The sequence below is a fragment of the Mandrillus leucophaeus genome, unplaced genomic scaffold (assembly GCF_000951045.1).
Source record: "Mandrillus leucophaeus isolate KB7577 unplaced genomic scaffold, Mleu.le_1.0 Scaffold124, whole genome shotgun sequence".
Lineage (NCBI taxonomy): Eukaryota > Metazoa > Chordata > Mammalia > Primates > Cercopithecidae > Mandrillus > Mandrillus leucophaeus.
In genome coordinates, this window is record NW_012100765.1 from 1,495,094 (window position 1) to 1,507,843 (window position 12,750).

The 12,750-nt window shown below is 44.8% G+C and overlaps 1 protein-coding gene across 8 annotated transcripts in view; it reads right to left on the reverse strand.

Moving 5' to 3' along the window:
* NEDD4L (neural precursor cell expressed, developmentally down-regulated 4-like, E3 ubiquitin protein ligase) overlaps positions 1 to 12,750 on the reverse strand; it is a 385,794-nt gene that overhangs the window by 74,942 nt on the left and 298,102 nt on the right. For all 8 annotated transcript variants that reach the window (XM_011971708.1, XM_011971705.1, XM_011971704.1 and 5 more), the window contains 4 exons: positions 11,107 to 11,157; positions 4,644 to 4,705; positions 4,179 to 4,281; positions 2,344 to 2,510 (listed from right to left, as the gene is read on the reverse strand). In XM_011971708.1, coding sequence (XP_011827098.1) covers positions 2,344 to 2,510; positions 4,179 to 4,281; positions 4,644 to 4,690 — 317 coding nt within the window. In that variant the 5' untranslated portion in view covers positions 4,691 to 4,705; positions 11,107 to 11,157. The remainder of the gene's footprint in view (positions 1 to 2,343; positions 2,511 to 4,178; positions 4,282 to 4,643; positions 4,706 to 11,106; positions 11,158 to 12,750) is intronic.

Here is a 12,750-nt window from a genome sequence, read left to right on the forward strand (position 1 = left end):
TCCCTTTGACATGGCTGCCTCACTGATAGGGCAGTTACGCCTCTGCCTTCTCCCAAAACTACATGTGAACCCGAACTTGGATTCAGAGCTGCATTTTTTGGCCGGGCACGGTGGCCCACACCTGTAATCCTAGCACTTTGGGAGGCTTTGCCTTGGCTGCTAGGCAGCTCAGGTGAGCGGAGTTTGAGATCAGCTTGACCAACATGGTGAAACTTCCCATCTTTATAAAAATACGAACATTAGCCGGGCATGGTGGTGGGCGCCTGGAATCCCAGCTACTCAGGAGGCCGAGGCAGGAGAATCGCTTGAACCTGGGAGGTGGAGGTTGCAGTGAGCTGAGATGGCACCACTGCGGGTGATAGACTGAGACTCTGTCTCAAACAAACAACAACCGAAAAAGAACTGCATTTTTCCCTTGTTGCTCTAGACTAGTGAAGAGCCAGCAAGTTATACCTTTTGTTTTAGTTTCTGGACACTGTCATCAAAGATGGTTTCTCTTTTAAACCCCTTTTTGAGGTCTTGTCAACACACTAAAAAGCTGTTCATGTTTAATGTACACCCCTTGATGAGTGTGGGGACATGTATACACCTGCGGAGCCATCAAAAAAATAGTATATATTTAAAAATGTAGGAAGTGTTTTCTCCACAATTCCCTCATTAGTTTCACAACTCAGTGAAGTAGAGAAAGTAGCAATTACCCCCATTTGTCCCCAAAATACAAACTCCAATTTGCATGATCCTTATTTATGAAGTTGAATATTTTTCCATATATGTATTAGCTGTCAGGATTTTTCCCTTTGTGAGTTGCTCCTAGCCACTTTTCTGCAGAGGTCGCATGAGGACCTACCTTTTCAGGTACTTCTTTCTCATGCTGTTGAGCAAAGGTAGATAATGGTGCTTTGCTTAGGATATTGCTGCCAAGATTCTTCTAGTCACTACATGTAACCAAGCCCAAGGTGGGTCCAAATTCGTTTTTACTACAAATAGCTACGATGGATTACAACAATTCTAATAGCTATGGGCATGAATCAAAAGGAAATAGTAAGCAATAATATAAAAAACAAAAAGAATCCACCAAACTATTTCCATGGGAAAAAATTTTAACAAAAGATAGTTCAGCATTACGCAGCTGCTCTGATATTTTTGCTGTCCTGAGACTATTGTGCTGTCTTGAGCGAATGCCCACGCTAGGTCATCTAAAGCTGATCACGAACGGCTGATATTCACGAGAACCCACCTGGGGGCTCAGGGAAGACAGCTATTTGTTGTTCCAGATTCTGTAAGCTTTATCTCTAAATTAAACAACACCTAGACCAGAAGACTTGGCCACCCTCCCCAACCACAGTCATATGTAGAGTATCTTCGCAATTTCTAAAGATAAAAGGTTTTTAAGAACATGATACCTCATACTACTTGTTGTCTAAAATGTATTATTAGCCAATTTCTTTCAGAGTTCGAGTAGACAAGAAAATTATACTACCCTGTAGACTTGCTTTTATTACATACTGAAAGTTATATAGTTCATCGATAATTTCCTCCTTGTCTTGGCTGCTAGGCAGCTCATAATTTCTAGGATAAAATTCCTTTTCCTTAAGACTTTGTTTTTGCCCTTTGATGTATTATCAATAGACTTAGATCTTGCTATATAAAATGATTTAAAAACAAGCTGCTACAAAACCATTTTTAAAGTTCATGAGTTTTAACCAGTGTTTATTTGCTATCAATCAAACCGCAAATTGCTGAGGGAACAAAACAGGAATTGGTTTACTGGATCCCTGAGGCTGGTGAGGGATTAAAATACACAGTAATTACTAATTCTGATTTTGCAACTCTGCCATGTGTTTCTGATTATATTAGGAAGGTAACATTTCCTTAAAAAAAGAAAAAATTTTTTTCTGAGGTTTCCAAATCAACACTTTGAAGAGAGTAAAAATCCAAAAACTTAGAGAAAACAGAAAATCGCAAAGCCAATTTGCTTGCTGGTTCTGTTCTGGGTCAGTTGGGAGAGAAATGTGAAGAAGAAAACAATATAATCAACAAATGTAAGATAGGTCTAAGATAAACAACCTCTGCTTTGTATTTCAGAAATCGACATAAAAGAATACATAGAAAATAAATCAGCTCACATTGAAAATAGCAGCATGTGACTCAAAGGCAATTGCTTACAATATACAAGGTCTGACTGCTCTTGCATGCTTTACATAAATGGAGAGGAACCTCGTACCACACCACCATCTGCTCTTATTGACATATGATTTATTTCCCAGCCTTGTCCCAGAGGGCCGCCATATTTGTCTCTAGCTGTGCATGTGCACGTGTTCCCGACCATCACACGGTACTCACATCAGGCTTGGTCGGTGCCACTGAGTGGTCCGGTTGTTGTGGTTGACATAGTAAGTTCGGCCTAAATTGTCCACTTTTTCTTCCCACCCGGGAGGCAGAGGAGGAGGAGGAAGTTCCTCTTGGTGCTGAGAAGCCGAGTCATTTGAGTCAACAACTTCCCATCCATGCTGTGGAATAAAGTGAGAGGGATGATTATGAAGTTGGTTCTTCGGCTGTGAGGAAGAGGTCATCACAAGGGCAGCAAGGAGAAGCCCTGTGTGCCCTTCTCCTTGCTCTGGGGCTCTCTGGCTCTAGCCATGGCTTCAGGGACACATTTGAGTAAATTCCCAGTTGAAGGCCAAAAAAAAAAAATAATAATCCATTCTAGAAACACCTCAAAAATCTTTTGAGTAATGGCCAATTAATTGTGCTGCCCTCTAAGATGACTACATTGCAGGACAACATGATTTGGATCTGCACAGCTGGTGACACTTATACTTAAGTCACATCATACTCTTCCTATATGTCATGTTTGTTATTTTGACTTGAAGGCCTCCAAGGCTGTACAAAGCCCTGCCAATGATGTGGGTCACATTACAGCTGTCATCTTTTCAACACCTCCATGAGGTAAAGGGAGCAGGGAAGATGAGCTGCGCTGCACCTGTGTTCTAACAGAAATCATGGGGCAGGGGACCAGAGGCCCGGAGCCCTGTTGCTCCCCAGGGAGGCGCGCTTTGAGAGGGAAGCCTCCTCTTTGCATCCCGAACAACCGCAGGAGCCAGGAGTCTGAAAGCTGCCGCTTTCTACTCAGGCCCTCTACACTGGCTGTGTCCACACCAATGGGTTTCATGGTACCAAAATTCGAGTTCCATTTTTACAGCACATATTTTAGGCATTACGTATTTGCTTCCTAACATCCTCTGCTAAAATCACTGGAAAATTAAGTAATTCACTGGTTACTGCAGTTGGAAGGCAAGAAGAGTGCAAAAAATTCCTTGGATTTGAGATGAAAATCTGTTGACGTGCTTAAGAAATGTTAACATTCATAAATTTCTACCACCCACATTATTCCTCTTCATGTATATATAGAGATGAAGGCTTGGAAATGAAATAATGCCTGGAAATATGATCGCTGAGGCGGAGGGGTGTTCGGGTAACTTCTCCCCCACACAGTATTCACATATCACATACATGCAACAGCTGCAAACAGATGTGAGAGTAAGCCCTAGAGAGGTCTCATTTAATGGACACTTTGAGAATATGAGAATTTGTCTAACAAAACAGCACTGTCCGGGGCGTGTGCTGAAAAGGTACGCTAGGACCCACAGCATCAGTCTGTGACAAGGTAAAGACGGGCAGCTCTGTCGGCAAGGAAAAAAGGGACATCCTCTGGTCAGCTCATTCCAGAATGGCATTCCTAGAGGAGGGTTTTTCTACTGCAGGCTGTCACCTGTGGCCAAATGAGTAAGAAACTTGGAAAAAAGTGATTTTCTGAATTCCTTCACCCACTTTGAAGCGACTTCAATGGCTAAAAGGAATTTACAAAGAGCTGCAAGACCACAGCAATAACAGAATTCAATGTGTGAGGAGACTTCCACGGAGCTGGGGGGCTAACATTGGGGAATGGGCATGGTATTGTCTACAGAGAAATCTCTCCGAAGATTCGTGCTGTAACACAAAAAGTTCATCTTTAACCCAAACAAATAAATGCACTGGTAGACTATCAATGACTAATTTGCGGACATATGTACATATTTAAGCTTTCTAAACTTTTATTTCCTTCAATTATAAAGTTTGAAAGCAAAACATGAATATGATCTCAAGGCAAGGAGAGAGGCCTGACGCCATCCACGTACCTCCATGTCATCCCTCTGGTCGCTGTTTTCTTCATCTTGACCTCCATTTTTCGGCATATAGGCCATTTTCAGTCGCAAAAATCCCTTAACTCGAGACTTATGACTGAATGCATAACGGAAGAAAATTGGTAAGAAGGGGTGTGACTTGAAAGGCTACACTTAAAATCGTCTTCAGCAACAGCCAACCACCACAGCACGCAGGGCAGGCATCCCCACCCACCCATACCCACAGCACGCAGGGCAGGCATCCCCACCCACCCATACCCACAGCACGCAGGGCAGGCATCCCCACCCACCCATACCCACAGCACGCAGGGCAGGCATCCCCACCCACCCATACCCACAGCACGCAGGGCAGGCATCCCCACCCACCCATACCCACAGCACGCAGGGCAGGCATCCCCACCACCCATACTCATAGCATGCAGGGCAGGCATCCCCACCACCCATACCCACAAGCCTCACCTTCTTGGTCTGAGGAGAAAGTCCTTAAACGTATAGGGTCGCTCCATGGTTGGATCTTCGGTCTGTGGGGAAAAAACAATAAATTAAGTTTCAATGTTCCCGATAACTTCATGTTTTAGATACACCTAACTGGACCACAGAGAACATATTTTGGATTTTAGAATGTGGCACCACTGAATGTGGTTCTTCACCTGGTACCTGACGGTCCACGGAACTGATCTACTGGAGATCCACTAGATGTCACTATCCACACCGGGTTTTAGAAGCCAGCCCCAGCCACAGACAAATGACAAAATTATAGCTGTCATTGCCAAGTATAATTTCTAACTGCAGGGTGTGGCCTCAGTCGCACAGAGCTGATTAACTTTGGAGAACCAGCGGTCACTGATGGGTACCCTGCTATATGCCTGTGACTCGAGACACATACGAGTGAAGTAAACAGAAGAATATACAAGATTTAATCTTTGAGGGCAACTTTGTTTTTTGCATTAAAATCTCACATCATCAGCCTAAGAGAATTGAAAGACTATCTCCTGCACAGAGATCACCCCAGGAAGCAGCACCAACCGACCTTTGGGCCAGGCAATATTCTTGGCACAAAGGTCGACTGGTGCTGAGGTTTAGTTCATGAGGCTATGGGTACAAGTAGGGTATTTGTTCATTTTTAAAGAAATCGGTGTTCATTTGATTGTGCGAAGTTGGTTGGCCTACCAAAGCAGGAAACTGGAAAAATAAGTGTGACTATTTCATTAATCTTAAAATACTATATATGCAGTAAAACCTCAAATACCTAGACCCTTCAATTAAACACAATTTCAAATACTTTTATAGTAAGATTATAGTAAGAGATAAACCACAGTCCAGTGATTTACTGTATCAGGTTTGTGTGTGCATGCATGCACACATGTGTATGTACGTATGCGCTTCTATTTGAAATGTTATCTGTTTATGTCATTCTCTGCTTTAAACTCTCAATGGGTTCCTACTCCTCTCATAATAAACTGGAAATTCTTTCCTGTGACCTAGAAGGCCAACTATAATCTGGCTTTGAATCACCTTTAACCTCATTGGGAACCAGTCTCTCTCTTCCTTCCTTGTACTCCCAACCATCCTGTCCTCATCTGCCATGGATGCAGATTGTATGTCCTGCAGAAGGGCCGATGCACAGGCAGGTCCCTCTGCTGGACAACTCTGACTCCAGATGGCATGGCTGTTTCCTCCTGGCATCCAAGTAGGAGATCCCAGGTCACATCCTCAGAGTTCCCACCATCAGCCACCCTTATCACCCCCCTAGCCTATCGTCCTGCTGTAGCTTCCTCATATCACTGTCTGAAAGTGCATGTTCATTTGTTGACGTATTAGTTTATCATCCATCACTTTCAGAATGTGAGCCCATGAGAATAGAGACTTGAATTTGCTCACCATTGGATCGTTGGTGCCAAGAATATTGCCTGGCACAAAGTAGGTACTCATGTAAGCACTCAGTTCAACTGATCTGTAGTAAACTACGGAGGTTCTCAAAATTCACTATCGTTGAATGAAGTAAATTATATTTTCTAGACTGTTCTTATGAGGCAGTAATAAGCATACATTTTGAAAATATTTTCTACCAAAAGGTTTGTAAATATATATAAGGAAATAAATGGAAAATTTATTAAGAAAACCATTGCTGGTTTTCCTTCCTTTTTTCATTTATTTAGTCAACATTTATTTATTTAATTTAGAGACAGGTCATCTTCTGCTGTCCAGGCTGGAATACAGGGGCACAATCACAGCTCACTGCAGCCTTGACCTCCTGGGCTCAAGTGATCCTCCCACCTCAGCCTCCGAAGTAGCTGGGACCACAGGTGTGTGTACTCTGCCTGGCTAATATTTTTATTTTTTATAGACATGGGGGTCTTCCTATGTTGCCCAGGCTGGTCTCAAACTCCTGAGCTCAAAAAAATCCTCCTGCCTTGGCCTCCCAAAGTGCTGGGATTACAGGTATAAGCCACCATGCCCTGTCAACCAATGAATAATTTGAGAGCAATATTATGTGAATGACATGTGGATACAACATGGTATACCAGCCCTTATGGTTACAATTACAAGGGAAGAGCCATTGTGTCAACAATCCACTAGAAGCTAAGGCGGAACAAATTCACTGACATAGAGAGGTGACATTCTGTGAGACTTGGGGTACAGTGAAGACGCTGACTCTGACTTGGAAATCAAAATGATTTTGGATGTGGAGTCAGATACAGGGTGACGGGAAGGCTTTGAGAGGTGGAGAATTGGGAGAAAGAACAGTTTAAATATAGGAAATCAAACAGTATGACAAAGCCTACAGGATCACCAGTGGGCATGAGCCATCTAAGAGCAGCAGAGAACATGCAAGAGAGTGAAGAGGGAAAAACCATGGAGCTTGGAGGGACTCTGAACGTGAGTCTGTCCACGCCCTGTGCAGCTTGAATGACTGATGCCACACAGGTCAAAAGGCAGATATCCCAGGTTTGCGTCCTGGCTTTGTTACTTACAGAGCCGAGTGGCTAAGGGCAAGTTCCTTACCTCTTCACCTCAGTGTCCTCATCTATAAAATGGGGCTGTAACCGTATCTTACAGGGCTGTTGTGAGGATCAAACCAATCAACTGAGTTGGTTTCTATAAAGTTCTCAAGGGCACCTGGCACACTCAGCAAACACTGGCCATGTTCATTGGCCAATTCTACATGTTCATGTCACTTGTCAGTACTGCCAACTCAATGCCAAGCAGTAACAGTTCGGGCATTAAAAATGAAAGTTCACCTTCATGGAAATTCTCTAGCCTGAATTAGAAGATGATCTTATAGATAACTATAAGATTCTTCTTGGCATTCATCCAGGTTCCAACCTGATCCTGTTCCCTGGAGCAGAGGCGAGTGGAGATTCCCAGGATGGCATTGAGGGTGCTCCTGGGGGAAAGCCATCTTCAACAGACTGCTGCAAACAGTGCTATTGGCCCCAATAGCCACAATGTTGCCCCTGTTCCAGGGTAAAAGCACTCAGAAGAAAATCTGGATACACAGTACTTTCATCTTGAAAGAGAGTAGTTGCTTTCAGCCTAGGTGTACTCACTATGGAATGGAGTGAAATAAAGGATTCTGCAGGCAAACGGAAGGAGAGAGCCCTGCAGGTCCCTAGACTCGAAACCTGGATGCAACCACCGCAAGCATGTAAGCCTTGGGCGAATCCACCCCATGCCCACATCCTTGACCACACCACAGGCTCATAATGATGCTGGACACCCAGGGTCAGATCCAGCACCACCAACGACCTGCTTGTTGCTGGGCAAGTCCCCTCCCTCTATGGGCCCAGGCTTTTTCACCTGGAATATACTGGGAGCAAATCAGTGTCTCTTAAGTCCCTCCTAACTCCATGACTTTGAATTCTGCACTCATGAGAGGGAACCATCAGCCTGCTACCTGCTACCAGCCATAAACTTATACAAGGGGGGGTAAAAGGATGTTGATCAGCTGAGCTACCTTCAAGCACAGGCAGGGCATCAAATAATACCACCACCCTGAAAACGCCTCATCTATGAAAATTTAAATTCCTGAGTGAGCCATGGTTGTCTTAAGTGGCACATGACTGGGATTTAGAAAAACTTAATGTTTTAAAATAGCTCTCTTTGCCCCACTGCCTTTCCCAGGGACAAAGATATTTTGTGGCTGGGCAAAGGTGGGTTGCTGAGGGCTCCAGGGGAAGGGGAGACAGAGCTGACAAGTCAAGAGGCAGGTGCAACAGACAGACACCTGCCAGAAATCTCACTCTGTGTTAATACAGATCTCGCCATTCTCTTTACCTCTAAATAACTAATAGATACAAGTTATCAAATATCATATGAACTTTTAGGCAACGATGCACTGAATGTAACAGACAAATGTGAAAACGGTAGTTGAAAAAAGTCAACGATGGTACAATTAAAGCTAAGTTTGCTCTTGGTCTCTCAATGTAAAAGCAAAAGGAGAGCTTTCTCTGTCTCCAAGGCTGGAGTGCAGTGGTACAACCATGGCTCAGTGTAGTAATGACCTCCCATGCTCAAGTGATCCTCCCACCTCAACCTTCCAAACAGTTGGGACAACAGGCATGTGCCACCATGCTGGGTTAATCTTTAAGTTTCTCTAGAGAGACAGGGTCTTGCCATGTTGCCCAGGCTGGTCTCGAACTCCTGCCTTGGCCTCCCAAAGTGCTGGGATTACAGGCACGAGCCACTGCGCCTGGTCTGCCTATTTCCTTTTATCTAAACTTTGGTGGTTTTGACAAATTTTGAATCTGTAGACTGTAAATAATCCACCTTGACAATGGTCATATACTAATCAAGAACATAGCATCCATAATTCACTCCACAAAATACTCGTATGCTCCCACCCTCTCCACTCACACTTGTGTGCTATCACACAAAAAAGAATGCCACTGTAATTTCCCCACGAGCGTCCTCTACACACGACCAAACACACACACGAGAACACTTGAAATACCGGATTCAAAAGCCACGTGCATTCAGAACATGCTACTTGGGTTCTACCGCCACATGAATAAATAATATACCTTCACACCTCTCCTTTTGTTTTCTTTGTGGTCCATCTCCCTGACTGTAGTTGGCTGCAAACAGCTAGTGAGTTTTAAGTATGGAGGTGAAGCACTCCACTGCAAGTTACCCTCTGGGCACACGAGTAACTAGAGGCACTCGGTCCTCTCTGGCATTCACGGCTCTACCCTCTGTAATCGGCTGGCTTCTACTCCCGCCTTGCACCTCCGCACTGCTTCCTTCTTTGGAGGCTCACTGACGCTGCCTCCACTCAGAATCCAAAGCTAAACTATTTTTTCTGCTGACTTGGACTCGGAGGACAAACCTTTTTCTATTTTCTGGGAGCCCTGCTCAACCTTTTAACACCAAGCACCACTCACTCACTCAAACAAGAGCTTGTCGGAGCAAGGGTTTTAAACAAGTCACTTTTGCCTCTTAGAGAATATTAGAATATGTGCCTCTCAGAAAATAATTTCCCTTGGCTAAGATGTGGTTTTTACATTAGGGAAAGGGTCGCTGGAGATGTCCAGAGAAGAGCTGGCCCATCAACCAACACTGTCCAAAAGTGTGAGAGGATCGCAGCTTCAGTTTGAAGAACATACACAGAACACCTCTCAATGTAGAAGTATGTGACGCCTTTCCTCACAAAAGGTGAAATAGTCACATTCTCCTAATGTGACCTGAAAAGAATAGTCAGGTTTCTGATGGCTCATGGAATAGGTCTCACGCAGAAGCCCCACGCAGGCCCCTCCCGTAGCACCCTGGAGCTTCAGATTTTTACAAAGAAACAAACAAGCTATTTTAAGAATATCACTTTCACTTCCAGTCCTTTGGAACCTTGCAACCTTTCTTCCTTAACAGCTCCCCTGAGTGAGTAAGAGTCAATTACTTGCTATCACCTTCCTTCACAACACATCTTCAAAGCTTCCTTGGTAAGATACAATCTTTCTTGGTATTTAACATATGGAAACAGCCATAATTTCCACACAGCAGGAAGCTTAATGCTAGGGCGTTAAGTCACTTTAGTTTATAGACTAGTTATGCTACTTGCTCACACAAAGCATTTAAAAAAAATAACACAATGCCCTTGTAAGGCAGAAACATTCGCCTTTCCTCTCTCAGCTGCTACTTCTATCACGCCATGCTGCCCAGGGAGGAAGGCCAGGAGGAAGGCTGGGACAAGCTGGAAAACTGAAGCTGGAATAGGAGCTAGGGATCCACCTTTCTCCAGGTCCTACCCCCACATTCTGTCTGCCCGGCCTCCTGTTTCGGGTGACAGCTCTCCTGCCCGTCGCTAGTCAACAGCCTCGACTGCTCTGCTACTTGGAGCAGAGAGAAATGGCAGCGCCACACATGCTAACTCAGTGCGTGTTCCAGCGAGGGTGGGGTGTTCCCAGCTGACAAGTTCACTCAGAATGAACAGGCTCTTCTTTTGTCTCCATGCTGACTGAGAAAGCCAGACACCAAAATCTGGGAAATGCTATTATGGCTTGTGCAGAGGTATCCAAGAGAAACGGCATGCGCAGTTCCAGACAAAGAGCGCAAACATCTGATGGGACCCGGAGGATGCATTAGGAAGCAGAGACAGTAAGCGACAAGAAGGGAGGCCTGAGTGAAGGAGGTGTCTGTTTTATAAGATGTGATACACAAAGGTGGAGCAGCTGAAGTGCAGAAAAGAGAAGAGCTGGTGGATGGGAACGCATGTGCACGACGCAGGCACCCTTGACTCTTACAGCCAGCTTCTCCTCCATCCCCTTGACAGGCCCACTTTCCACAAAGGACTAGGGCCACAGCACACATGCTTCATTTCAGCCTTCTCCACTGTGGTGAAGAAATACCACTCTGAAAATACGCTGACTACAAACAGTTAGAAACCCCCGCCCCCAGCACGCAGCAGCAAACATGAAACTGTCCTTACCGGAAGGTGACTAAGGGGCACGTCCACCTGGCCCAGGAAGTCGTCTCGTGTCTGTTAGGAAGAGAACAAAGAGTTAGTGTTTCCATCTCTTCACCAAGCGTCAGCATTTTCTAAAAATGTTTTATCATGAATAGAGACGAAGGTCCAGGGCCTGGCACTGGAATGTGGAGGGCGGAAGGCCCCGAGGAGACACGAGTAACCACGCCCCAGGAGACCAGGAGCCTGTGCGCCTGGACTGAGCTGGCTGAGATTCTGTTTGGTGTCTGCTAACAAGCAGAATGCTAAGGAAGCCTCTGTAGAAGCTGGGAGAACATGATCAGTGAGGGAAGAGACAGGCAGGGCCACAGAGGGTTTGAGGGCACAGCTGGGTCCAGCTGAAAGGGAAGATGGCAAAGAAATGCTAGGAACATTTTAACAAGTGTTTACTGATCCAATGCTAAAGACTAAAGAGCTTCTTGAGAGCTGAGAGCCAGCGGAAACAGTGTATGGCCTAGTTATGAATGCATCTTACAAACTGCATCTCACAAAAAAATACACACACTTTTTAAATCCAGTAAGTACACTGCTTTTTGATTTAGTAAGTGCACTGCTTCAGAATCCACGTTTATGGATCAGGTCCTGCTAATTTTTGGACACACCATGCCTCTCCCTCTCCACATCTACCATACTGCACGTATCTCTCCCGACTTCAAAGAGGCCCAGGTGAAAAATCATTTGGAGACACACGCTAGTTCCCTCTCAGGCTCTGGGCCTGGCACTGGAATGTGGAGGGCGGAAGGCCCCGAGGAGACACGAGTAACCACGCCCCAGGAGACCAGGCTGTCTCTTATACACATCTAGATGTGTATAAGAGACAGGTGTTAATACAGATCTCGCCGTTCTCTTTACCTCTAAATAACTAATAGATACAAGTTATCAAATATCATATGAACTTTTAGGCAACGATGCACTGAATGTAACAGACAAATGTGAAAACGGTAGTTGAAAAAAGTCAACGATGGTACAATTAAAGCTAAGTTTGCTCTTGGTCTCTCAATGTAAAAGCAAAAGGAGAGCTTTCTCTGTCTCCAAGGCTGGAGTGCAGTGGTACAACCATGGCTCAGTGTAGTAATGACCTCCCATGCTCAAGTGATCCTCCCACCTCAACCTTCCAAACAGTTGGGACAACAGGCATGTGCCACCATGCTGGGTTAATCTTTAAGTTTCTCTAGAGAGACAGGGTCTTGCCATGTTGCCCAGGCTGGTCTCGAACTCCTGCCTTGGCCTCCCAAAGTGCTGGGATTACAGGCACGAGCCACTGCGCCTGGTCTGCCTATTTCCTTTTATCTAAACTTTGGTGGTTTTGACAAATTTTGAATCTGTAGACTGTAAATAATCCACCTTGACAATGGTCATATACTAATCAAGAACATAGCATCCATAATTCACTCCACAAAATACTCGTATGCTCCCACCCTCTCCACTCACACTTGTGTGCTATCACACAAAAAAGAATGCCACTGTAATTTCCCCACGAGCGTCCTCTACACACGACCAAACACACACACGAGAACACTTGAAATACCGGATTCAAAAGCCACGTGCATTCAGAACATGCTACTTGGGTTCTACCGCCACATGAATAAATAATATACCTTCACACCT